The 27,693-nt window shown below is 41.3% G+C and overlaps 1 protein-coding gene across 1 annotated transcript; it reads right to left on the bottom strand.

Moving 5' to 3' along the window:
- Positions 1-20: 20 nt before the first annotated feature.
- Positions 21-27,677, bottom strand: vps53 (VPS53 subunit of GARP complex). The gene is made up of 22 exons (XM_023414575.2): positions 27,533-27,677; positions 26,972-27,052; positions 24,448-24,497; positions 24,288-24,354; positions 18,940-19,026; positions 18,285-18,400; positions 17,617-17,736; positions 15,018-15,096; positions 14,709-14,852; positions 14,442-14,584; positions 13,793-13,934; positions 12,803-12,901; positions 12,038-12,132; positions 10,699-10,941; positions 8,704-8,851; positions 8,229-8,311; positions 8,055-8,133; positions 7,534-7,682; positions 7,338-7,407; positions 6,987-7,124; positions 2,010-2,114; positions 21-1,502 (listed from the first exon to the last, which is right to left on the bottom strand). Exons 1-22 carry the CDS (start codon positions 27,617-27,619, stop codon positions 1,332-1,334), a joined length of 2,496 nt encoding a protein of 831 aa, XP_023270343.1. The 5' UTR covers positions 27,620-27,677; the 3' UTR covers positions 21-1,331.
- Between the last annotated feature and the right edge of the window lie 16 nt (positions 27,678-27,693).

Here is a 27,693-nt window from a genome sequence, read left to right as displayed (position 1 = left end):
TGATGAAGCACAAGGGAAAATCTGTGGCAATGTTTTAATAGTGCTCAACAACTGCCTGTGTAGCACACAGTTCACACAATACAAACATTTTGTACCTGAAGGCAGGAATATCTACACTAATGCATTAACATGTATTTGATCTACAAGGACTTGAGAAGCTGAGAGGCACTGACATGAAATTCAGCGACCATGACCAGGGAACAGACTGCAAATAGGTTTAGTGTCTCTTCCAGAGGCTGTGATGTTCTGAATTTGACATCACCGAGGACACAAGAGGGAGCAGCTTCAGAGAACCAGAGGGCACTTGGCAAAGTGCTGAGACAAAGCCATCTTGTTCTGTCTCAGTACATTTTTATGACTAAAGATATTCTTTACCAAACTGCAGTTTGAAATTCGGCCTGCAAGTAGAGTGTGGTTGAATGGATGGATAAATGGACACTTGCTTTTATGTCAGTGCAAATGAGACATAGGGTTCAATTTTAAGTGTTTATATAGACAGTGTACACCGATCAGCCACAACATTAAAAGTGCTGTTTTTAATGTTGTGGCTGATCCCCCCCACCATCATCTTCTAGTCAGAGGCCCAAGTTAAAAGACTGCAGTTAGTGTTAACCTTTTTCCAAGAGATTTTTAAATGCCAAGATAAAAGATGGCCTCATGTCTCACTGAAGTTGCAGGAAATCCAAAGATCCTCTTTGTCCCTGGCTGGGGGAAGCCTCGTCAGTGAATCGTTTTAGGTCACCGTCCACACAAACAATCCCGACACCTATGACGCATATCCACTTTAATGGATGGCAGAGATGCACACAAATTTCAACCCGGTATCTCCAACTTTAAATTAAAATAATTGAGGAAAGCCATGGTTATCCGTGAATTACATTATATTCAAACATCAACTTTAATTAAAATCAGCCTGCCTATGATCATCCTGGATTAGACATGTCCCAGAGAGGCAGCCAGTGGCTCTCTGAGCAGAATTTAGTTAACAGCACTTCATTCTGTCGTGTGAGTGCAAATACACTGTGCAACAATGTACTAATGTTGCAACGCTCAGACATTAGTGTCATGAAGACAAATGTGTGAAATTACAGAAGTAAATGACATATGTAGCAACATCAAGTAGCGGTAGAAGACGTTTCTTCATAATCGAGCGACAGCTTGGGTTCACATTACTGTCAGTCAGAAAATTCAGTCAACTTTCTGCTCTTTCTGTAATTCTCCACGATGACTGAATGGAGTATGAAGTCCTTGAGATGAATAACTGCGGACTGAGGACGTTCTCATCCTGCAGCCTCTTTCATTTTCAAGATGTGATTTCAGTGTGTATCTGTTCACAGTCTCTTCTTGATGAGTTTCTCTAGTTTACGGATGCGGGAGGATTCCTGCTCAGGGGTGGGGGCACTGAAGGACAAAGAGGGCCCGCCGTCAGCCCCTGAGGGTGGAGTGGGTAGCCTCTGCCTGAAGAGCTCCAGCATGCTGCTTTGTTCACTGCGCTTCAGACCCTACACACCCAAGTACACACCAACACAGGGGGGAAATCACAAAGTATAAAAAACAACATCTCTTTATGGGAAAACCTGAGAGGTTGATGAGCTCACAGAGGCAAAATGAGAGAAGATGCAAAGTCACAATGTTAAAGCAACAGCTTGACATTTTGGGAAATACACTTATTGGCTTTCTTACCATTAGTTAGATGAGAAGATCGATACCACTCTTGTATCTGTGTGTTCAGTGTGAGCCTTCAGCTTGTTAGCTTTGATTGGCATAAAGACTGGAAGCTGAGGGAAACAGCTAGTTTGGCTCTGTCCAAAAGTACCCACATACACAAACCAGCCTCGTTAAAGCTCACTAATTAAGATGCTCAATCTTGTTTGTGTAAATCAGTGTTCATTCTGAATATACAGATATAAGAGTGGGATCTTCTCTTCTAACTCCCAGCAGGAAAGCAAATAAGCGTATTTCTCAAAATATTAAACTACTCCTTTAAATTATTGGTCAAACCATCTGACCTTCATGTCAAGAATCTTCTGGAAGGTCTCAGGATTGCCATCAGCCAGGAGCTTGATGTAGTTATCAACAAACACCACTGGCGGTTCATGTGGGGCCATCACCACCTGCGGAAAAGTAGAGGTTAATGTTGATTTCACCCCTCCCTCCTTTCCTGCGCACCATCATGGGACGACCCAAGAGATCTTTAAATGATCCCACATGGGGAAGTTATGCCCCAGAATAGGGGGGGGGGGCTACAACTGACAGAACCAAGCAGTTCTAGCTGCAAACAAAGTTGAGACTACAGTTCTATATTTAGAAGCCCACTCCTCACTCTTTTTTTCCTTTTACACACCAATTACTCCATGCATGAGCGGGCAAGAATTAGCTTCACCAGTAATTATTTTAGGGGTATAATGAGTCTGGGCAAAAATCTGCATTAGTCAAAAGCAGGCAGAAAAAGTTTAATGGGGCACAAGTCTTTCTGGATTGGATTCTCTTGGTTGTTTTTTTTTTTTTTTTTTTCAACAATAGAGACTGGGTGGAAAACGTGGATCAAATTGAATCAAAAGCATTTCTTTCAGCCGCTACAAAGCAGACAGACCAACACATGGCTGACAGACCCCCACCTCCCATCTCATGCATACGCGTGCGCACAGGGGCAATCTCGCAAAATGTTTCTCCTGTCCTTCACTTCAAAAGGGCCCAGTCTATCCTTTCAAGCTTTACTGCTCTCTTTTTACTCAAGGTAAAATACATGAGAAGGTGTGCTGCACAGACAGGGAAAGAGTGAAGGAATCAGAAGCAGGAGAGACAGAGAGGGAAGAGCAGGCATGAAAGGCTCAGGATTGTGTGGAATTCTTTGCTTTCTTACCACCCCTGCTGACTGAGTGATTTACTTAGCAACTGTCCTGGAGCCAGGCCAAAGGAAAGGCCTGCAGGGACCTTGTAAAAAAAAAAAAAGAAAAAAAAAAAGGGAACGAAAGGAGGAGGGAGTTTAAGAATGAAAACTGGCATTAAAAGGGAGAGAGAGAGAAACAGAATGAGGAGGGGGTAAAACACTCAGGCTGAACAAGGGTGGGGATGGGGGTTGCCTTTTAAATACTCCCCAGAAGAGAACTTCAGAGGTAGTGAAGAGAGCTGGAGCTATGGTGGGCTGGGCTGCAAGAGCGTGGAAAACAGCCACGTCTCACAGGCATCGCATCGGCCAGGAGAGGCTGTCTCAGACAGACAGAAAGAATCCTATGTACTTTGAACATAACTAAGCACTGGCTTACATAAGAGACAACCTAATTTATTTCATCTTTAACACTCAAAGTAGATGATTTGACAGCTACATAAAGATTTAGGAGAGCTTACATAAGTGGAAATCTAAAAAAGTACATGGACTGTTCTATGAACTAAAGAACAACTTAATATTCCATCAGTTTAAAGCTGCATTAATCGATATCTTTATATCGACGATGGACCAAATGACTCTACTGTGAAGAGCTCACTCAAAGTAACAAACCCACAGAGAATTATCATCCAACTCTGCAATATCCTTCAACTTTACAGACCACTTCAGATCCTTCATTCATTTGCTTTACGGATCAGAACTTGATTGTTTTGGTTCAGTCTTACTGCTCTGGGATTTTTTTTTTTTTTTAGCAAACAAGCTCTGATAAACCCAGTGTTCACTACCTGTCCAGCACTAAATGACAGAGAGACAAAGTTAGCAACTAGCCGGAGAACATTGTGGAGCATTTGGCAGCTCAAGAGCCAGATATATCCCTCAGGATGCAACAGCACAAACTCAAAATAAATGTTTATGCTAGTCCGTGTGTGCTAGATGTATAAATAGGCAACAGTTTCCTAATACCTAACAACTTTATAAGGTGATAATATGTCAATCTTGTGTTTACAGCTTGTTTTGCTGTTCCTTAGTGGGCAACAAAAAAAAAATAATAATAAATGAAAATAAAATAATAAATGCTGTTTTAAGTCACAGTTACTTCTGATCTTTTTCAAACATTAACAGGACAGTTTTGATTAGTGTGTGAGATCATTAAATCAACTCAAAAACCACAACACAAGATATAAAACATGCAGTGTTGTACATGCCAAACAATTCAACACCACACACCCTCAACTAATCTTGCTGAATAATTATCATTGCTGTTTTGCTTAATAGCGCACCACTGAAGAAAAAGCAGCAATTAGAGGGATTATGAGTTAACAAGGAGACCAGCTCGTATATTAGGTCATTCTGAAAGCAGATGATTAAAACTTGTTGTTTCTACGTGCGTAGAAACACAAGCTTTTCTTACACTCCAATTTCCTGCAGCAATTTCCCTTTGGGAAGACTAATGCTCTCTCTCTCTCTCTCCCCCTCTCTCTATCTATCTACCTTTCTACCTACCTATTTACCTTTCTACCTACCCATCTGGACTATGTTTACAAGTTCTCCAAGGTACAAATCCAAACTTGCAACAACAATACTGTTTCAGTTCAAACAAATTACACTCTGCTTAGTAATGAGCTGAATTGAATTGATTGCAAGGAATCCTACAGTGGGCTATATATTTCAATTTCTTTGAACTTTGAAAACCTAAAGTGCTCCTTCAATTGCCCCACTGAACTGCAGTTTCTCGGAGGGGCTAAGCCTCCGAGCCTTTCGATTTCATTTCAAGTCACAGCATCACAGAGTGTCATTTAAAACTATTGTTGAGGCTAGGCAGTGGAATTCTTGTATTGACTTCTTTCAATGAGTTTGTCTTTCAGAAGCTTCAGTCTCAGCCCAAGGTGGAAGCAATTACCTGCGAGGAACCTTGCTGTTACTCAAAGTCAATGGCTAATATGCTGCAGTACAAAAGCCTCTGTTTGCTCATATGGACTTTCTCTTTCAAAGGCCAAACACGTTTGCAGAAGACATCTTTGTATGGCTTTTTCATAATAGGTTTTTTTTTTTTTTTTTTTTTTTTAAAGGGATGCAATCCACAGAGTTCATGCTTTCATGCCTTTTTCTACATTGGGCAAAATGTAATTCACAGTTGTATCTTATTTATCTATCTTGTGTAGCATTATTTCTCCTTCTAAATTTCATTAGGCTTGTATCATCTGTCTGTCTACATTACTGAGTATTCGTGAGAATTTTCCTCTATAGTATGTTTGTTATCAGGCGTTTTCTTTTGATATTTCTGCTAGTATCAGATTCCTAGTCTGATGATGATTATTTTGTTCTCTGCTGTCATAGAAACACATGTGAATCACTCGAAAGCCTTCATGCAGTGTAAGCGACGTCTATGAAAGTTCTTAGACTCCATATAGATCACATTCCAGCTGAGTGGGCCTGCTGGCAGTCGGATTCAGAAAAAGCAGACAGTAGTGGGCTGATGTGAATGCGTTCTATAATTCCATAATCCGAAAGCCCATTTAATGTGTGGCAGATGAGTGGGAATTCGTGTATATACATTCAGGGCATTTTTCCAGGGAACAAAGACAGGCCTTACACAGGCCATATGGAAGAGTGTGCATCCCAGCAGAAAACATTCGGGAGAGGCAATCACATATGAAATGGTGTTTGACAGTCAATGTCTGCGATAGCTTCAAAAGTAAAGTTAGTGTGAAGGCTCGAGGCCGGAGGTAGGGTGTAAGAGTGGTTACAGTATAATGCCATAAATCAAATGTATTTTACTGTCTGCCACTGATCCAATGTTTTTCACAGCAAAGGCAGGGCAGGCATAGCACGATTAAAGCAGGTCACAATGACTGCTATGAACATCAAGAAAGTCAAACCACGATAGCTTCAGGAAGGAAAAATAGTCTCCTGGGAGTCCAAGGGAAATCAAGGGACAGGCAGGCGTGTGCTCTGTAGTGTGTGTGTGTGTGTGTGTGTGTGTGCATTTCTGTACACTCCAGGGACAGTTAATGAGGGTGGGGTTAATCTATGGCAGCCACATACCAGTGTCCTCTAGGGTCTCATAAGGTAATTCTCAGACAAGGTTGACTGGCTGAATCCTGTCTTTGCTTTCCCGATTGAAAACAACATCCAATATACAACACGTCACACTGCATGTTTTCGTGCGTAGACGCATGGCTGCATGCATTAATTTATTTACTCACTCACCTTTCCATTGGCTCAGGGTCAACAACATACTGTCCGTGTGCCCGTCTCTCACTCATTAAACCAGTAGTGCATGAGCTTCTTTCCTATTCTGTTCCTACCTCATGTGAGGTGGGTTATTTTATGGAAACATGCTCATAAAGTGCTATTGTGAGTTTGGTTAAAGACACAATTAAAGGGTTATTCTACCCAAACATAAATTCTAAGTAGATAATCTGCTGGAGTGACTCAAGGCAAACATTTTAGTACTGGCTCGACAGTCAAACCACAAACACTTAAAGGAGAAATGTTAGTTAAGTCTATTGCTGCTTCTTATAATGGAAGTTTAATCAGTGGAAAAAGCAGTTAGCTTCAGGTTGTGCCAGTATATTCTTTGTGAAGAGTTAACGTCAATAGCAAAGGTCATTTTTAACTGGATATGTCAAAGTTTCAACATTAAATCTGTTAAATGACAAACAAGAGATAAAGAAAAGTCACTTACACAAAAGGGTCTATCTAACGTTCCCGATCCTTTAAAGGTCAGAAACTGAAGTTATGGTTGTAAAAATGCCCAACATGAATTTCACCACCCAAGTTAAATGTCATAAAACCTGAGCGGCTCTGATAATGTGTTTAAGTTGAACTATTTTGTATTTAGAATTGAACTGAGGTTCTCATTAAGATCCATCAGTTAAAGATGCAAGTTTATCCTGAGTTTATACCATGAAAGGTAAACTGTTTAAATTATTGTCTACTGTCTTTAGGGAGAAGGTTGAGTGCTTTTTCCATCATTCATCTGAAGAGGGTTGGGCTGCGGGTTTCTCACACATACACACAGATTTGTACCTGGAGGCTGCACAGCATCTGGATAGAGTCTAGTTTGCATCAATGAAGCCCCCATCCTCCTCCTCACCTTAAGTATCATCTCTGCACGCGTCATGCCTTTCACCACTATCTTGGTGTAGCTGGCAGGTGCCTTGCGGAGCACCTGGGAGCCTATGGAGGGCAGATCCAGCAAGACTGTCTTCAGGGAGTGGGTGTCGAGGAGGAGCTGGCGGGGTAGGATACACAAGACACTGAAGATTATTCAAGATTAAACATGTATACCAGTGAAAACAATGAATGAACTCAATGCATTAATGTTCTGATGTAATACTTTAATACTGTAATAGTGCACATGTAGAGCTTAAAAAGTGCTTTGACTGATTACTCACAACGCAGCTCAAATAAAGCTTTGGGACAGAGGAGCAAAAATTAAACTTACTTGTTCAGCTCCGACCATGCTGATAGGCTTACATCTGAACAGGTGGTTTATGAATTTGGGAATGAAAGAACTACGGAAAGAGAGAGGTGACAAATAAATCAACTTTAGGAACCTTTAACGGTAGTTTATATTATATTATTATTTATAGAGTAAATAAGTATGCATGTTAGAGTGTGTGTGCGTGTGTGTATTGTACTTTGTGAACTTGATGCAGAACTGTGTGAAGTATTTGCGGGTGGAGGCCAAATTGTCTCTGATGATTGGCACATTTTGTTTAATGTGCATGATGATTGACGTGACATAAGGACTCTGGTCACCCACATGCTCCACACTCTGCCACGGCATCTGAGGGGCAGAGATGAAGGACAAAGAGACACTTCAGCACCAGAGATAACACACCAGTATTGCTCAGAATATTGCTTATCATCAGGTTTATGTGATAATCCCTTTAAATACATGACATTTTTGATGTGGAATTTTTCTGGTTTCTGAATGATGACTGGTTGCAAAGACATCCACACACCCACCAGAAACACAGTGTAAAGTATATCCTTACAAAATATAATAATGTTCATTTCACTTTTAATGAATGACAGTGGTATTAGATTCAAATATCTTTAATACTATATGAGCTGAATGTGTGTATGGGTGTATGGGTGTGTGTGTGTGTGTGTGTGTGTGTGTGTGTGTGTGTGTGTGTGTGAGACTGTGTCCAACCTTGCTCATAGCAGTAAGAGCAGGGTCACAGGCTGCATCAAGATCTTGTACCAGTAACTGGATACTATTTGAGATCACACTGAGAAAAAATAAGTGATATCATTAAAACATGCTCTTCACTTTACTTAGTGTAGGCTGTAAGAAAAAAACTACTGCTGTGCATATGTCACTTACGTGCTGAATGTATCCATCTCCCCAGTCAAGTTAATTCTCTCCACCAAGACTTTGTCTACTTTCTCCTTTAGCTTCTCTTCCAACTGAAAGACATGCAAACAACATGAATGCACACACATAAACACAAAAGTTTCTTTACTTAAAGTGCACCAATTCAAATACGTGCTGATCTAATTATAAAATACTGACTTAAAATTGCTGCATGTGTGTTGCTAAAAAAACAACAACATGGATGAAACATTTCAGGTTGTGTTGTAATCACAACTGTCACAGTGAGTTCCTTAAACCACTGATGACACATAAGTCAAAACTCTGTAACTATGTTCCCCAGCATATTCTGTCACTGCAGAAAAATTTCTGGTTCAAATCAATTAGAGGCACAGATTTAGAGCTGCTTAGTCCTATGCATCTGTGAGTTTGTGTGTGTGTGTGTGTGTGTATGTGTGTATGTGTGTGTGTGTGTGTGTGTACATGCCTGTTGTGTGGTCGCCAAACAGTACTCCGCAGTGCTAAGGATGCTACAGATCAGACACAGCTCATCTATAGTGAACTTCGCAGCTTCTGAGCCCTCTTTCTCCTTCAGAAGACTGCTGATGGTAAGACCCCCACTGTTACTGCTGGACCTGAAGATAGAGAGAGAGGGAGAGAGAGAGAGAGAGAGAGAGAGAGAGAGAGAGAGAGAGAGAGAGAGAGAGAGAGAGGAAAGGGAGAAAATAGCATCAAAAGGCATGTTTAAAATACAGATGAGAAAAAGACTGAAAGGTCCATTCAGTACATTATGCCAATATATTTGTACATGAACATGAACATATGCAAATCGATAGTTCGACTGAATAAATATGAGTCTAATATCATCATTGCGTCAATGGAAGGGATCAGGGGTTGACATGAACTCCAATATGTTGTGTATTGTTTTTCCAGACTAGCTGATGTGGATCCCTTTTGCTATAAGCTTTGATAAAAAAAAATAAAAAGATCTTTTTTGGAACACATTTAAACCACAGGTAAAAGAAAGCCATTTTTAGAAACTGAGACACAACAGGAATAACTACAAGCAGACGCAAGTGTCGGGATGCTGGGCCAATTAGACTTCAACAACGACCCAGTCATTAATAAACGTCATAACAGAGAGATGTGGGAAAAACCACAACATAGTTCAAGCTGCTTTCAGGGGGCCTCCTTTCAAATTCTAGCCAATTCACAGCACACCACATTGAACAAGCGTGTCTGCATGTGTCTGTAAGTGTACACACTTGCAAAGCGTCTGAGTGCATCTTTGACTGAGTGTCTGTTTACGGCTTAGAATATGGTATACATTAGTCAGTGAAGGCAAGTGTGTCATTAGCATGCATGCATATCTGAAACAGAGCATGCCTCTGTGTGTGTGTGAGTACACCACAGCCAGCGATGAGTTCTTATGTGGCCAATGAGCCAGAGATGTTTTTGCTGGTAGCGTATTAGGCTTTGCCACAACATAACCAACTCCAGATCCCTCATAGCATGCCATCCCAATCCATCAAACACAGCGAGGACTGAAGACATTAAGTTTCAAACTGAACTCCTAAACAGCTCCATCACCATAGCAAAAGAATGAACAAATATGGGCATGACATGCTTGTTTGTGAACCGTTAATCCTAAATAAATCTGTTCGTGTTACTGCCCAAAAAATGTAATGATTCTTGTGGATGGAAATTGCTGAAATACGAGAAACACTAGTGAGCGAATGCTAGTGAGCTAGTGAGTATTTTTTGTCAGCTTGACAGTGTTTGCAGGATTGATTCAATAGGTTTGGGAAAACAATGGAGCTCTACGGCACAGCGGAATGTACATACAATACTTGTTAGTAATCAATTTATTGTTGGTTTTTGTCTTTTCATTGTATTTGTTGAAAATAGGAAATAGTATTTAAAAAAGTATTGCCAGATTTATACTATATACCAATATCTTCCTCTGTTAGATTAATTCTTTTTCTTGAAATTCTGTTAAGAAAAATCCTAAATAAATACAGTTTATTATTATCATATTGTATTTAGAAAAGCCACCAGTTCACAAAGTGACTTTGTGTTTCAAGTAAGAAGAGGAAGTTGAAGGTTTTCCCTGTCACCTCAAATCAGTCAGGCTGTCTTAGAGCCACCATCCACTCGCCAATACAGTTCGTATTAAACCACTTTCCTATTGGCTTCAGCAAGTGGAGCCAGCTGACATGAAAGTGGCTGAATACTGAAGCAGTTTAATTTGACAATGTGAATAAAAAAAAATCACATTTAGTGCTTATTCAGCACCTTGTAACAATGTTGTGCTAATGCTTACCTTTTATTTCTACACTGATCGCCTCTTTGTTTTAATTCTACCATGCGACGAAGTTTCCTCACTGAAAACCACATGTTAAGAATATAACTTCCCCCATATGAGAAAGGGCAAAAAATCTACGACTTTTTGTTTAAATAACTAAACCTGAACCATTCTTACTTAGGCAGGTTTCCAGAGAGGATCTTCCAAGCGTACTCTCTCAGGAATTTCTGGAAGATGGTTGTGAGGGCGATCATTGGTTCTCCAGTGCTCAGCTGAGAGCACTGCACCATACACCTCTTGTAATAGACAAAGAGGTCAGCACAGCTGGGCAGGACTGCTCCGCCCTCCTCCGTCCCCGCCTTGGGTGGGCCTTGTGCTCGGAAGTCGGCCACGAACCGGTCGATCAGTTCGCCTAGGTTCCTGCAGATACCCAAAAATGTACAGCCAAACCCACACAGGTTCACACGCACATGCACACACATGGGTGGTTGGATTAGGGGCACATGAAAGGAATTATATGAATCAAATAAAAACATTTAAACACTAAAAACTTATGATTGGTCCGTAACCCCAATAAATAAATGAAAGGATAAAATAGCAGGCGGACAGACAGAGAACCAGATGAATAAACAGGAGAAAATATTCCATGTATATCAAAATCCTCAGAACTATATTCAACAGGTCCACAGTCAGTTGGTATGGCCCAATCCTACTGAAAATTGGAGCTAAAGCCAAAGCCAAAACAAGCAGGCCACTGTTCTCTGCTGCTATGTCCCACCAGGGACAAGCTGATCTGGCCGCTGCCTGTTTAAGGCCTTTGGACACAAGTGAAATGAGGCTGTGGCTACAGAATAGGTCAATATTGTTCCCTTGAACAGACAAACAGCATTTAACGCACCAGAGAGACAAGAGCCAGGGGCTGCATGCAAGCACAGTAGTCCCAGAACTGTGTTCAGTTTCAGGAGCGATCACCATGACTGGGGGGAGGGGAGAGGAGAGAAGGGTCTGATGGAGGAGAAGTAAAGGATGATGGTAGAAGAAAGAGGAAGGGGAAATGAAAAAAGAAAAAGAAACTATAAAGAAAAGGGAGAGACATAAAAAAACAAAGGCCAAGAGACTGAGGTGAAGAGAGGAGGAATGAAACAACAATTACACAGAAAGAAAAAGACCAAAGAAGGGCTACCAAAAAGAAAAAAATAAAGAGGTGGGAATGAAAATGGGCAGATCTGCTACGGCAGCACTTCTTCGACCTCCCTCTCTCTTTCTCTTGGTGTCTGTGGTCGTGCAGCTAATGGGAAACATTTCTGCCACAGTGGAGACAGAGGCATGTACAGGAACAAGAGATGGAAAGACAGAGGAGGCAATGAAGTAGAATGGGAGGAGGGGGATCTGATTGATGAGTGGGCAATGGAAAAAGGATGCATGTGCCAGCTTTATGCACAACCTGCTCCGGATTCTGCGTCCATATACCAGAACACAATTTGCTCTTCTGCTTGTAAGAGAGTGTGTTGCTCACTTGTCTTGGGATTCTATGTAGACATATAGATGAGGTTCAAAACACTTGGAGACAATGCCATGGAAAGGGTTGTCCGGAGCTTTGGGCTTCCTGGGCTGAGAGAACGGAGGAAAACGGGCTATTAGTGAAATAACAGGTTTTAGTTGTAGCTGCTCTGAGTTTCAATCATCCAATCAGTGAGTTTATGTTTTGCCTCCTATTCGGTGAGCAAAGGGTAACTGTCAAAACTCTGAATACAGAAACTGGGAGATTCTATATTTGACACATTACCATGTGACATGTTAGAAACTGAAGCAACTTTCCATGCCAAAAACACATATAACTATATATATATATATATATATATGTATTATAACTTTAAGCTTTTGTTGTTTTAGAGAGCTGTTGATTCAACTTTATTGTCAGTTAGGAGGCTACAGCTTGATATTGCTTTGTGCTACACTGGGAGATGTTTCTAATCTGTTGCTTACTATAGGCTCTGATTAAACAGTGGAGCACATATCCTTCAGCCAAGAAAACAAGTACATCAGATAAGATTCTTGTGTTCAAACTAATGCCACATAGGCGCATGATAGTAAGTTGAGGCAGTACATGGAAGAAAATTTCAATAAGGGTGCTACACTACTCTTCCTCTTGCCAACGGACGACCATGAAGCGAGTCATATTCTCTTTAAGATTAGCTGGCCTCAAGAAAGCTCCACATCGGAGGATGGAATATCTGACGGTCTTTTCATGTTGCAGAAAAGTCAGATGGGGTCAACTTACCTTGGCGAGATCTTCATCCTTTTCTGTGCCCACATCCTCACCTGCCTCATCCTCCAGGAAGGGGTTGGTTGGGTCTAGGGGGCTCTCGGGTCTCTTTTGCTGTAAAAGCACAGAACTTACGTTTTTCTTTTTCTACAGCTCAATAATACGAGCATCGTGAAAGGTTCGACTGCCACTAAAGCATTCCATGGTAACAATAGTCTTGAGTGAAAGGAACTACTTTTGTAATTGAAAATAAAGTACAGGTTGCATCACTGTCTTTCCATGTCTATGTAGACCATTTCATGTGAAGCTTCCATGAAACTGCACCCCCAATTATAAAATTCCACTCAACCAAATCTCTGATCGAATTACAGAGCCTAACAGGCATCGGTGTAAACTGAACTGAAAACAAAAGGGTCTCTGTCTAGACTAAATACTGTCAGTTCTGAACAAGCTTGGCCTACTTGCGCTCAAACCAAACTAATCATGACCTTTTTTAATCTGACCATCCTCTGTGTATCGCTTCCACACGCCAATGGTGACCGGGATTAGAAGGTTTCTTCAGGCTGTGACACCAACAGTGCTCTGTGTGTGTGTGTGTGTGTGTGTGTGTGTGTGTGTGTGTGTGTGTGTGTGTGTGTGTGTAGAACACAACAGACTACAAATCAGCAGTTTGATCGTGTGATCGCGGTACAAACGAAAGTCATTTTACTGAAACTATAACAAAACATAACTGAAGTGATAAGGTGATAAGGTCTCAGTGGAGAATCTTGAAGTAAACTTTTACTTGCCATGTGACAGATTTTTTTGGTGGAGGATGCTGTGATTAGATGACATTTCATATTGCAATATGCAATTATATTTCAATTACAATCTATGATCAAATTTTCTGTCCTTCAGCTATGTTTGTGCACTTTCAGTTTATATAATCCTAAATATCTTAAATCGTTAGTTTATGTTAGTCGTGTTGTTAGAGATGGATTGTGTGTCTGTGTGTGTTTTTCTCACTCCAGGTGCGTCAGTCAAGGTGCATCCTGTGAAGCGTTTGGCCAGTAAACCCTCAAAGTTTGTGGTCCTCTGAATGGCGAACAGAAGCAGTTTCACCTCAATCTCCTTAGCCCGTGTTCGCATCACTTTGGCCAGTTCCACCCTTAGGAAAAATAGACACAGTTTGAGTGTATTACCATTTCTGCATTTTCACATTCCAAACTGTTTCAAATAAACCTCTTACATCTGTCCTTTTTCAGCAAAAATATGTCTTGTCAGTCTTTTTTCTAATGACACTTCGATATTTGCCAGATGTATTTTTTTTTTATTGATAGTCGCAGCCTGGAGCAACACAGAAATAATGCCCATTACTTTCTTCTGTTGTGTAGCTGAGGGGAAAAGTCTGAGAGTATGGACACTAGGTCACTGCTCATGTAGGCCACCTACGTCAGCTGCACCAAATCACAGAGTCATGACAGACACGCCATACCAATGTGGTTCACTTCATGATGCAGAAAAATTCCAGCAACCAATTTATCAGTTTCTGCCTGTTTAATTTCTCTTTTGTCCTTTCTTTTGGACAGAGACAAGGTATATGATATTCATTAAGTTTAGTGTCAATGCTTTTTTTTTATGTATAGTACATACAGTATGTTGTACATGTCTTTACCTGGTGATGTGGCAGAACTCCACAGCAATACGCTCTGTCATGCACCATTCCTCCGGGAACATGCGTCCATATTTCTCCTCATAGTCTACCAGTTGCCGCTTGATCCAGGCATAGCGACGATCGATCTTGTCCAGCCATGCAACCTGAGCCACAGGGCAGGGCACACTTTCATTAATCTCTAGATACCACCTTTTGCAATTAGGCAGTTAGGTATTTACTGCAACTAGAAATGACCTTGTTTAATATGGAATTCAATTTCCTACTCACATCTTGGTTTTCCTGGAAGAGCACCAGGTACTCTGAGAGGTGCTGCCTGATGAACTTTTTGATGATCTCCTGTTTGATGCGTGGGTCCAGCACATTGGCCACCAGACAGGCATCTCTCAGCACATTACTGGGACCACCTGGTCTCTGGGTAGATTGGATTGTGATATAAAAGGTTAAATTTAAACTTTTGTACAGGGCTAGAAGACGACAAGAAAATGTCTAAACCAAGGAAAATGGAAGGAATTTGTCTCGAAAAAAGAAGAAAATGAAACAAACATGAAAATCTGGATTCTTCTACAATATATTTACCTTGGAGCCCTGAGAGGGGAAGGCTTCTTCAAAGTCTGCCAGGATCTGAGTCCCCAACTCACTCTGTGCTGCTTTTACTCTGAATAGGACAAAAAAAGAATGACACTTAATTCCACATTGTTTCCTCAATCAGCACAAACATCATATTTGAACAACTTTCATGTGAAAGCCTCCAATATGCACCACTTTAAATTTTGAACGTTTTTGGCTCACTAGAAACTAACTTTTTATAGCTGCCAGCCATAGTTAAAAGACATCTGTTTTAATTATTGTTCAGGAATGGGGAGAAAACACATGCTGCATTTTGTCATCCCTCATTAACACTAAATCTAAAGCTATGAGTTTGCTATGTACTAGTTACTTACTGACAAAACAACAGCAGTAATGCTTTTCAACTGTCACACCTCCCAGCAGAGCTTTTACAATTACTGATGTAAAAGCTTTTCAAAACTCTGGAAATGTTTTTCACAGTAACTAAAATTAAAAACCTGCAGCTGCCAAGTGTCTGGCAGATCTGCTCCCATTTCCTGTCACAGCTTATTCCCTACATTTGGTAGATGTTTTTCAATCCTGTGTGTGTGTCTATGTGTCTAATAGCGCAAAAGTCTGCAGGTGTCTTTATGTGCATACATTTATTTCTTTGAAGGGGAATACACTGGCTTCTGTGCGGTAAAGCAACCACAAAGAGAGGTGATAGAGAAACTATAGATCTATAATCTGAGTCTGTTCAGTCTTTGAAGAGTTTGTGTTCACCCGGAGGCGCCTGGACCATGTTAACCAAGTCATGACAATCGTCCAGAATAAACAGGAGAGAGTGGAGAGACATTATCACTGATGGACTCCAACCGAACTGGTAGCCTTCATTTCAAATGCTCACTATTGACTAAATACCCAACTATCCACTTCTCTCGGGGAACTACTGCGTATGAGTCTCTTATCACACACACTGTAGCAACTCTTTCCGCCGTGTCTCACACGCTGATAAACTGATATCAGGAATCATCTCGTGTCTACAGCTGTCTTATCTGGTGTGGACCAAGCTGTCAGCACTGTAGTCAGTGTGCGGGTGCCTTTTGTCTAATCATGCACATGCATATACAGTGCATGGTGCAGCCATACACAGCCAAGCACTGCATCTCTCTGACAGCTGAGTAATGTAGCTGTGACGGTGAGAAAAGCATCCTGGTCAACGGTGAGTCAGGATTTTGCTATCAGATTAATTTGATGTTTAATAGTCATGCTACATTCACAATGATTGATGTATTTCTTACCAAGCAAAAATGGTCTGACTGTATAGATTACAATAAAAATGTAAAAGTTCTGCCTTAGTGCTCCAAACACTGTGTTACTTTCCCCCCTGGCTGTAATTCTGAAAACTCCCCATCTGATCCTTCATACTGTCTCTATATTCATTGTCGCCTACGATTGTCTGATCTATTTCTTGCCCGTGCATCTGTCTCTTCTCTAATTCTGCTATCTCTTGCACTGTGGCGGCTCATGTGTCACGTCTCTCACAGAGAAGTAGTGATTTTTTTTTTCTATTAACCGCTTCTGTCCGGCTGTCTGCCCTGCCTTCATATCTTTCCCTTCCCCGTGTCTCTCCTATCATCTGTTTCTCCAGCAGAGTCACTTCTTCCACGCAGCTGTTATTTGGTATGAACACTGTCTGCTGCCACACCTCAGTCAAAACAGAACAGAAGGTCATCTTTTCTTGTTTTGGGGGATCAACATCACTTTGAACATGAACATCAAGTTGGCCATTGTGTCCCAAACTGATTCTGGTGTTCTTGGAAAACATTAGTAAAAATGGAAATTTAATTAGCCATAGCTGTGGGAAACAACAGAATAGTAATGCACTTTGTTTTCTCTCTCTCTCTCTCTCTCTCTCTCTCTCTCTCTCTGTGTAGGCGTATGTGTGTGTGTGTGTGTGTGTTTGTGTGTGTGTGTGTGTGTGTGTGTTTAAACAAAGACCACATCTAGATATTGGCATAACTCTCCAGATAAAACAAAGACTCCTAAATATAATATTAACTGAAATTGTATATTTAACATGCATGAACAACAACCTCAAGTGCACAGTGTGATAAATGCATCTTCCACACGCATTAGATACAAAGATACAAACACACCCTCTCAAAAGTATGCCTCTGATCTCCGACTATGGAAGAAATTCTGGCATAACAGGACCCTATTCAGCGCGTTTCCTTCCTGTGTGTTCCTGTATGTGTGGGATTGTGCGTGTATCTGTGTGAATATCTGCATAAACAGGATGTAATACGCAAAATACCTCCAGCTAAATACTGTAACCACTTTTCAACAGTTCAGCTGACGAGCTGTGGAATATTTCAGCTGTAAGGAGAGCTGGCTGCTGGAATTGAGCTCCTCTTACAGTTACCCTGCTCACCAAGCAACCCAAGTGAGGTTGAGCAAGGCATCAAACACCTAGTGTTCAAGAATTACTACAATGCAGCTGATACACTGGAAGAAATTATACTTGAGGAAAATATGAGAAAGAAATATCCTTATGTAAGCAGGTACTGTACATAGCTGGTGTGTGTTCCTGTGTGTGCGTGTGTGTATGTTTGCGTGCATTAGTTACCTCTCAGAAAGCTGTCTGATCTGGGGAATGCCCATGTACTTGTGGAAATGCTCAAGCACATTGACGACCCCCTGCAGCAAGTTGGCCACCTCACCATACTGCCTCTTCCTGGTCATGGCTCTGGAACACAAACAGATGTGAATTATTCATATTATTATATTAAAAAATCTCTGCGACTACAACTGTGACATGCTGGAGCTAACCACCCCTGTAAACACATGCATCTATATTGGCCTAACATCAATCTAACTGTATCTCACTTATAAATGTAAATCAATTTCAAAACACCCTTAACTTAAAAAGGCAGGATACAGAAAAATATGGATCTTAGAGATTAAAATGGTCCCTTGTGTGAACTGCACTGGTTTTGTTTTAGACAGGATGTTCTCTGTGTTTTATAATCCAGTTCAGAGTAGCAGTTTTTACCCCCAGGCCACATATTTTGTCAACCTCAATGAAAAAGATCGATTGCAGCCGACGATTTGTGGGTTACATAAGGTTTGATATTAGATCTGTCTTGTACTGAAATCAGTTAATGTTTTATTATGGGTGCATCTAACAACTACAGAGTCTCCAAACAACTTCAAATACTTTATTTTGGTCAAATAACCCATAAACCTTGAAGTAAACTGTGGGAGTCTTGTGGAGTGAAATGTGATTGTACCCACTCTAAAGAGTCCACACCCCCTGCCAGCATATGCAAGTGGTTGAGGGTGGTGATAGATGTGGTTAGGTGGCGCTTGGCATGGTCCAACTGCTTTATGTCCCTTGTAATCTCCTTAACCTGTGCAGGAAGAATAACAATTCAGACAAGCTGGTCCACAGAGAGACAGAGAGACAGAGAAGCAGGAAACAGCGTGGAAGAAAGAAGGAGGTAAAAGTACAGCAATGGGTAAGAAAGAAGCAAGAACAGGTGAACAAATGGAAGTGTTTTTCACTGGATGGAGCAATGGGATAAAGAGAACTAAAGCAAGATGAACAACACCCCCGCTGCTTTGAAAAATAACTGTTCCTAGATGCCTCCTGAGGGAGGCTCTGGTTGCCAATCTCCCCCCTCATCACTTCCCTACTCACCAAGACCAGTGGCCTTCCTCCGACGCACACAAACACACTCACACAGCACTGCTTGTCGCAGACAGACACATGGAAGGTGCATTGCATCGCCTTTAAATAACTCTCCCTACTGTCCTCTATTGTAACACAAGGGAGGATACAGGTTTTATCTCCCCTGTGTTAGGGTCATGTCCCCTGTAAGCTTCAACAAGCCACCTTTGTGTGTGAGTGTGTGTGTGTGCGTGTGTGTGTGTGTGTGTGTGTACATACCATTTGTTCAGACTTCTCTGCCTTGTCCTTGATGTCTTTGATTTTGCCAAAGAGTTGTTGGATGGCTATCTGGGCCTCCTCCAATGCCTGCACAAAACAAACAGACAAACATGAAAGAAGACACATTTTTAACTACTGTGCAAGAACCACTAAGAATACATGCTTGTGTGTGCGCGCGCGCGTGCGTGCGCGCGCGTGTGTGTGTGTGTGTGTGTGTGTGTTCATTCTTAGAGTGGGAAACTCTACAAATCAGTGGTCTGAGCAGGCTTGAAAATCTGGGTCCCTGAGGTCAAAGCCCAGCTCAGCACATCCCTAATAATGTCAGAATAACACTCGAAGCAGAAACAGCAGCAGGAAGAGAAAAATGGAAAACCAAACAGAACTGCTGGACCAAATCCTTGAGAGGAACACAGAGATGAACCTCTTCTCCCTCGGTTTACGCCGACATACTGATTGAAGAAAGTTATCATGCCACAGCTCCACTGAGTGGACATCTACAGAGTTTTCTACCTGTTAGCTGATCAATCAGTAGAGCAATGGTAAGTCCAACTGTTTAGACAGAAAAAAATAGAAAAGGTCCTCTGCTGTTCAGTATTTACACATAAGGCACAACACAGGTGTGTATCTCCATCTGTATACAAACTCACTGTACCTTCATACACTGAGCTGGCAGACTCTAGTGTACTGTGCATTAATAGCCAGTCAGCCTAATAAATGTGCATTAAACTGCCTTCTGGTGTCTGTTGGAAATATCAAAAATGACACAAAAGGGATGAAAGTCAGGATTTTGTTTTATCCACAAATTCATGGGTAGAGAAAAATGAAAACCTGTCAGCAGCTGATGGTAAAATTGATTTATGTCTTACTTCACTTTTAATTAAAATGTATCACCACATATATATATATATAAAAAAAAAAAATTCAATGTATTTCCTAAAAAGAAAGCAAACTTTTAATAATTCTTGCTGCGAGAGGTGGGGTGGAGGGAATATCTGTGAGTCAGTTGTGGTGTGAGTCAAATTCAGTCTGGGTCAAATTTCCAAGGGATATTTTGTTTATCCGGTCTCACCACTGGCTTTGGTCCATGTGAAAAATTACCCTGCTAATGCCCATTCCCAGCCCTGGAATGGGGGCAATGTCAAACAGACTAATTGGACATCTAATTGACAAGCTATCTAGATATCTGACGTTGATAGGTTTTAAGTTGACAAGCAGGTCATGAGGCTAAGCTCTGCATAAAGGCTATCACTAAAAAGGCTAAAGAGATCATTAGCAGTTTTAACAGCCTATAAAGCCAGAGCGGATTAGATAACATTAGACAGATACAATTGTAAGATAGCTGAAGTGCTATTCTAATATTTCCCCATCATCTGACATGGCAGCTGTTCTTTGATGGTCCTAAACAGAGATTTTGCTCTGATATCTGATGCCAAAGTAATTGGCTTCACTTGGCCCGATGCTGTGGCGGCACTGCAGACACAACTGACTCTCCTCGGGGACGGACACACACACACACACACACACACACACACACACACACACACACACACACACACACACACACAAACATATACAGCATCTAGTGACAGCAGACGATTAACTTTCCTTCCTGAGTGGTGTCAAAGAGCAATGCTTAGTGACAGTGTCATGGAGACACGGTCAAGGTCAAGATGGCACCATATGACCAGGTCATAAAGTCACAACAAAACCACTTTGGTGTTTAACCCTCTGAGGGGAGTTTTAACCTGAATCCTTCTGTCAAGACAGTCTGCCACGGAGGCCAATCTGAGAGGAGGTTAAGTACTGACTAAATTTTAACCAAGATGAACAAAAACTTGAGCTTGATTGCATCCTTCTTTCTTTTTAGGCCTCATAAAACCCTTTGGTTGTTAGGTGATAAATGAATTGGAAAAATGATGGCAGGTTACATGGTTACTCTTTGATCGCAGAGTGAGGAGGAAGGGAGTGCCACTGAATCTTTAAAGAGGTTCCCTGGAGGACATCTTCAGCAAACAAAGTGCATTCAGAAGAGGCCAGAACCTCCAAGGCTGCAATTGTTGCTGCAGACTCAGCTGAGTCAATCTGGCTCGCTTCCTAGCGCTCATTTCCTGTATTTAGCCTTGAGAAAAGCAGAGGGAGACCACTGCCCAGCAGGCGCCTCCATGCCCAAGATGTTATCTGCTCTCACACAAACACCAGCATACACACACACACACACGCGCACGCGCACACGCACGCGCACACGCACACACACACACACACACACACACACACACACACACACACACACACACACACCAGTGTGTCGCTAACATGCAATAGGCAGCACATGATCCATGGCACACATTAAGTGGTATTACAGAGTTTAAAAAAGTGTGGAGCTTCTTTCCAAAGCTTGAACAGGATTGGGGGGATGCATTTCATTCCTCCATCTGACAGACATCAGTTTAGCTCTCTAAAGTAGAGGGTATATTAAATGGCACTTCTGAGCTCAGGGCCAAAGACAATAAATCAGATCAACCCAACTTTAACAGTTGGCACACTGCCTGAGCAACACTTCATGTAAACACTTTTAGTGAGACAATTTAGAGAGAAAGCAATAGCTCAGGAAATGCTTTGAATAGAATTTCTCATCCAGCTAAAAAAAAATCATAAGTTTATCATAGGTCAAAAGCTAATATCCAAGGAGACACTTCTAATGCATTCTGTTATAAATAGCAATATGTCACTATGCTGCTGAAAAACAATAGAAGATTTTGGCACAGTTGGTGAAATAATAATAATGATTAATTAATCAGATTTATTAAGCTATAATGAAAAAGTCATTAAATGTAACTGAGGCAGAAATTGATGGAATCTGCAGTTTTCTTAAAAGAAATACAAATACAGAACGCTGAACGTTATAAACACTGCAAAACTGTAAATTAGCAGACAGAACAAAGACAGCGACAGAGAAGCTGAAAGCATGGAAACTAAAACAGGCTGTGGACAGCTTTTTATGAGTTAACGTTAAATATTTACATTAAAGTCCATTCTATAGGAAGACCACCCGACACTGTATTTTCTAATGTAGTCCTCTTGATACCACAGTGGACATAAAGAGAGCCCAAATGGACCAAGTCACACACATACAGAAAAGAAAGTAAATGCCAGGTTCCCAACCTCTGCAAGCAGCAAGAACTCATTATCAAGGTGTGACACTTGAAATGCGTGTGCATGTAAACTGTTGTTTACAGCAGCTCGATGTGGCAAAAGTTTCAAGAGCAATCAATTAGCATGACTGTGGCAGGAAGTAATTGATAACAAATGTTTGGTCTTGTTAATGACCCTCTCTGACTCAGACATCCACACATGGACTCCAACCAAAGTGCTTTCAGATCCTGAACGTTGCAAAAAAGATGAATAAATGCAAAATAACCTCTTCATTTGCACTATGAAATTGAGTTCAGCTGACTGTAGGAGCAGGTGTGCATGAGGTATCCATATCACCATGACAACGGGCAGGCGAGAACATCATACAATGGCAGCTGTTTGTGGTAGGAAACTGTCGGCTGGCAAACTAGAACAGATACAGATATTTTTGTGTATGTGTGTGTATGTTTGTGTGTGAGTGTGTGTGTGTGTGTATTTGCCAGCACAGACTGGTGAGGAGATCCCCACAATCTGCCCACATCATCAGCACTTCAGGAAATCATGCAGGTTAGAAGGATAAGTCTGCACTGTCATAATTTCTGGTTAATCACAGTGTTCATGTCATTATAAATGAGTCTGTCTCTCTGCCACTGGACACTATGTATTACAGTCAATCATAGTGTCACCAGTTTGGCTTGTGTGGCTGTGTGTGTATGCATCTGTCTTAATGTCATGCAACAGCCATTTCAGTGTTTAGTGAGTATTCATTGGCTGGAAGCACCCACACAAAATGATATAAACTCATGGCAATTAAATGATCTACCAAATACTGATGTTATCTATTCATTATATATTCACAAAAATTCATCACCTCACTTATTATTGTGATTTTTACTATCTTTTGTTTTCTTTTTCTTGTTTTTTTTTTTTTTTTACAAATGAAACAAAATCTAACTCCTCGTTGCCACTTTTTAACAACAGGTTATAACGGTAATTAAGTTCTGTGGGGTCTGTCCTTCAACATAATCGCATTAACCAGCTGCTACAGCGAAAGGACAAACACTAAATGTGCTATAAAAACAATAACATGTTAAGAGTAACAGCCATCAACACACAAGTTATCAGCTCTATTAGTTGCCAGGGTCTAACCACTAAGAAAGTCACATTTCCACACTCTCAGTCCTGCAGCACATTACTGACTCACTCCTTACAGAAAAAAATCCACAAGGAAAATCATTCCCCATTTCTCCTCCACTTTCTCTATCTTTCTCTCTCCATCCTTCTCTATAAATGTTACCATCTTGGGTTTCAACCTGGGGATTGCATTTAGCTCTGTGAGTGAGTTCAGTCAAGATTACAAACGACTAAATTGCTGATCCTGTTGGTTTTATTCTATTGCTGTCTTTATGTTTCAATCGCCATCTTGAAATGAACACCTCTTCATCTTTCCGTCTGCAGAAAGGATTTTCCCTCTGGAAATGTTGGAATGGCTCTGTGGGGCTGGAAAAATAAACTAAAATTATTGTGTGTGACTGTATAATGTTATTGGTCTGGATGGGATTTAGAGCGTTTCCGCTACCAAACAGTAGCTAACTAGGAAAGACAGGGCCACCAGGCCAGACACCCTGACGACAACGCACACCTAATCATGTCAGCTGGTCAGAACATACACGGCTCCCCCATCAGGTGTCACGTTCCTTCTAAGCCACAACTCCTTGACAGAGCAAGGACCTGGATTAAATCAGCAGGGGCTGTTCTTTTCCGTCATGCACCCACAAGAAAAAGGCAAAGACTCAAATGCCTGGGTTTAGAAGAAATCCAAGTATTTACATACGGGAATCTATTTCCCAGACGTGTTTTCCGTAAAGAGGGGCAGTTTGAGCAGCGGGAATGGATCTGAGTCATCTTGTCCTTTTCCATGGAAGCAATGTGGAGAAAGGAAAGTGCAGGAGAGGGGGAGGATCATGTTTGTCTGGGTTGGGAGTAACCAACGGCACCATTTTAACTTCAGGAGAAGGATGGTATTTTGAACACAACATGATGAACAGGCATGGTGGTGAGCATGTACAAGATGCCAATGTGGTAGTTTATCTCCCCATGCTGTGTTTCTACAGTGATGTGCGAGGAGCAGTGCTGTACTATACTCCAAATTCAAAGTCGACCTGCTTCGCCTAAGCACTGCATTATGTTCCTTCATGAGCTGCAGCTCAACTCACCTGTCTGCCATCCTGGCCCACATTGGTCTGGCCTCTCACCACCGTCCTGATATTGTCATCCAGACGCCTGTGAAATGTGACACAAAGTTGCAGTCACATTGAGGGTTAACTACAAAACAACAACAAAATATGCATCATTATATAATTTACATTTACTCACCGAATCTTCAGACGAATCTTGTTTACCACATCATCAATATTAGCCAGAGACTGAAGGACAAGAAGTAAGAAAAACATAAAGTAATCTTTTATCACACATCCTAAAAAGGAAAAATCACAATTTTTGACTTTAAGATGAAACATTCTGTCTCACACACACATGCACTTACTATTTTCTATGGGTAATAACCCATATTATATCACTTAAGTGCCTTATCCTGCTATTGCTATGTGCTGTTGCCGCTTTATTTTTCACAAAACAAAAATCTCTGAATAGAAATACATGCTTTCTAGCATTTAACGCATTAGTGCCCAAAGAAACAGATGACTTTGCTTCAAATGATACTAATCAGTACTAATAATATCCACACCTTAAATTCAGGACGTGTAACCTCTCACCTGTTGAATTATTACACACAATAACCAAGTAGGTGAAAGTACATGCACACTGCTAGGAGCCCCTCTACAGCATATAACCACAAACTACAGGGTTACAGTGACCCCTCATGGAGATGGAGAATATATACACATGCATTATATATCTATTATATATGGACACGGTATAAACGTTTTTTTTCTTAAATAACATGCAACACTCATTTAGGATTAACACTACACAGTCATATACACTACATGTACACACACATATTCCATCTACATATACAGTGCCTTCAGAACGTGTTCATGCCCCTTCAATTTTTTACATTTTACGTTGCAGCTTTATGCTAAGATTAATTATCTTTTCCCTCATCAATAAACACTCGATACCCCATAATGACAAAGTGAAAATAGAATTTTAGAAATTTTTGCAAATTTATTAAAAAAGAGAAACTGAAATATCACTTTGACATAAGAAGTCACACCCTTTAGACAATACTTAGTCGAAGCACCTTTTGCAGCGATTACAACCTTGAGTCTTCTTGGGAATGATGCCACAAGCTTTGCACACCTGCACCTATCCTCTCAAGCTCTGTCAGGTTAGACGGGGGCCGCTGGTGGACAACCATTTTCAGGTCTCTCCAGAGATGTTCGATTGGGGTCAAGTCAGATCTCTGGCTGGGCCACTCAAGGACATTCAGAGAGTTGTCCCTAAGCCACTCCTGCGTTCGTTGTCTTGGCTGTGTGCTTAGGATGATTGTGCTGTTGGAAGGTGAACATTGGGCCCAGTCTGAGGTCCTGAGCGCTCTGGATCAGGTTTTCATTAAGGATATCTCTGTACCAGTGTCCCTGTCACTGCCGCTGAAAAACACCCCCACATCACGATGCCTCCATCTCCATCCTTCATAGTTGGGATGGTATTGGGCAGGTGATGAGCCCTCTTTGTTTTCCTCCAGACATGTCACTAAGAAATAAGGCCAAACAGTTCAATCTTGGCTTCATCACAGCAGAGAAACTTTGTTTCTCACAGTCTGAGAGTCCTTTAGGTACTTTTAGCAAACTCGGTTTTCATTCTTTTACTGAGGAGAGACTTCTGTCTGGTCACTCTGCCATAAAGCCTAGATCGGTGGAGTGCTGCAGCGATGCTTCTCCCTCTGGAAGTTTCTTCCATTTCCACAAAGGATCTCTGGAACGCAGCCAGAGTGACCATTAGTTTCTTGGTCACCTGTGCTACCAAGGTCCTTCTTCACCAATTTCTCAGTTTGGCCAGGTGGCCAGTTCTTGAAAGAGTCCTCATGGGAAACTTCAATGGAGCAGACATTTTTTTTGTAGCTTTCCCAGATCTGTGTCTCCACACAATCCTGTCTCTGAGCTCTGCAGGCAGTTCTTTCTTCCCCATGGCTTGGTTTTGTATGGTGTATTGAGAGTAGATTGATTTCTTAATAGCATAAGGTTGCAACACAAAACATTGCAAGGGTCTGAACACTTCACATGCACTGTAGATCAATCATTGGCATGTGCAGTACACACACACACATAGACACATGCATAAAAACTTGAACTAAAACACAACTTTTTTTAAGTAATTTTTTTATCTTGAATCTGTTTGTATAGTTAACTAATCAAGGTTAGGGACTGCGAATTCACTTCAGCTAAACGCCTTACATATGCTGCATCCGTTACATTTATTTTCCAGAGGTCACAATGGTTACTTGTATTGCGCCTGTAGTAAAGTAAAACAAAACAAATTTTCACCCATGCACAGGTAAAGTTCCTATTTATGAATCAACAGGGCTTTTTTAATTATGATTTTGACATTTCAAGGTAGAGAAATGTGTGATGACTGAATTCAACTTAGCTGCTTTAGTTTCAGGGTCCTGTTATTGTGCACGCTGGCTCAATGGCATGGTTTTGAACAGGGCCACTGATAATGTTAAGTATTGTGAAAGTAACACCTGCACTTTTCCTAGTGTGCCTGCTGTGTAAAAGATCATTTGTATGTTAACCACTAGTAATTTTCAACTAACCAAAGACATAAAACTGTCAGTTCACTTATATCATATATAGCTATCAGATATAAGGCTGAGCAGCACTAAAACAACAAGCCTGAGCCTGGCTGCAGACGTTTGTGTGTCATTTGACTGCACCTGTTCGGTGGGGAACAGTGTGTTGATGTACTCCACAGCATTGAAGTCTGCTCTGTCCAGTGGGTCTTGGCTGGGGAAAACCTTATACACAACAGACAAAAAGACGTTTTAGTCAGGGGTTTACGACTGTCACAATGAATATCTGATGCTGCATTGGGATGACTTCAACATGCAAATTGGCGATGCCCTGTAACGTTATCCATAGGTGTCCTAAAAGAACAGTAGCTAACCAATGCTGACAATTTGCACATAATACGTGTTGTTAAACTAGTTAACGTGTGTAACTACAGGTTTCGCGTTATTCTAAAGGCAATGATAGCTTCGTAAACATTGTTCCTAGTTAACGTTAAGCCAATACTTTCTTTCCAAAACCTTTCTGTAAGCTAAACACCGTTAATATGCTGGTAGATTGAGTGTTTTGTAGCTGGCGGTCGTAACGAAACAGCAGTGTCACATCCAGGGAGCCCATAAGACGGGTTAGCCTGCTAACAGCCGGCTGTGTTGCCAGGACCAGGAGCGGGGTTTACAAAAGCGATGACAGTAACGAGTTCAAACTGGTACCTGCTCAATGGCTAGTTGCACCTCTGGGGTTAGATGCAAAATAGCCTCCAAATCCTCAGCAAATTCAAATTCTTCTTCCTCCATCATTGTCAAAACAACACCAGAGATCTCTCCGGCATACCACTTCCTGGTGGGGAGGCTTCTGGGAGAGTCGAGCAGGT

This window comes from Seriola lalandi, unplaced genomic scaffold, assembly GCF_002814215.2.
Source record: "Seriola lalandi dorsalis isolate HSWRI2012SDOR001 ecotype SW California unplaced genomic scaffold, Sedor1 jcf7180002054536, whole genome shotgun sequence".
NCBI lineage: Eukaryota > Metazoa > Chordata > Actinopteri > Carangiformes > Carangidae > Seriola > Seriola lalandi.
The sequence above is the reverse complement of the archived record's forward strand: the minus strand, read 5'-3'. Positions and strand labels throughout refer to the sequence as shown.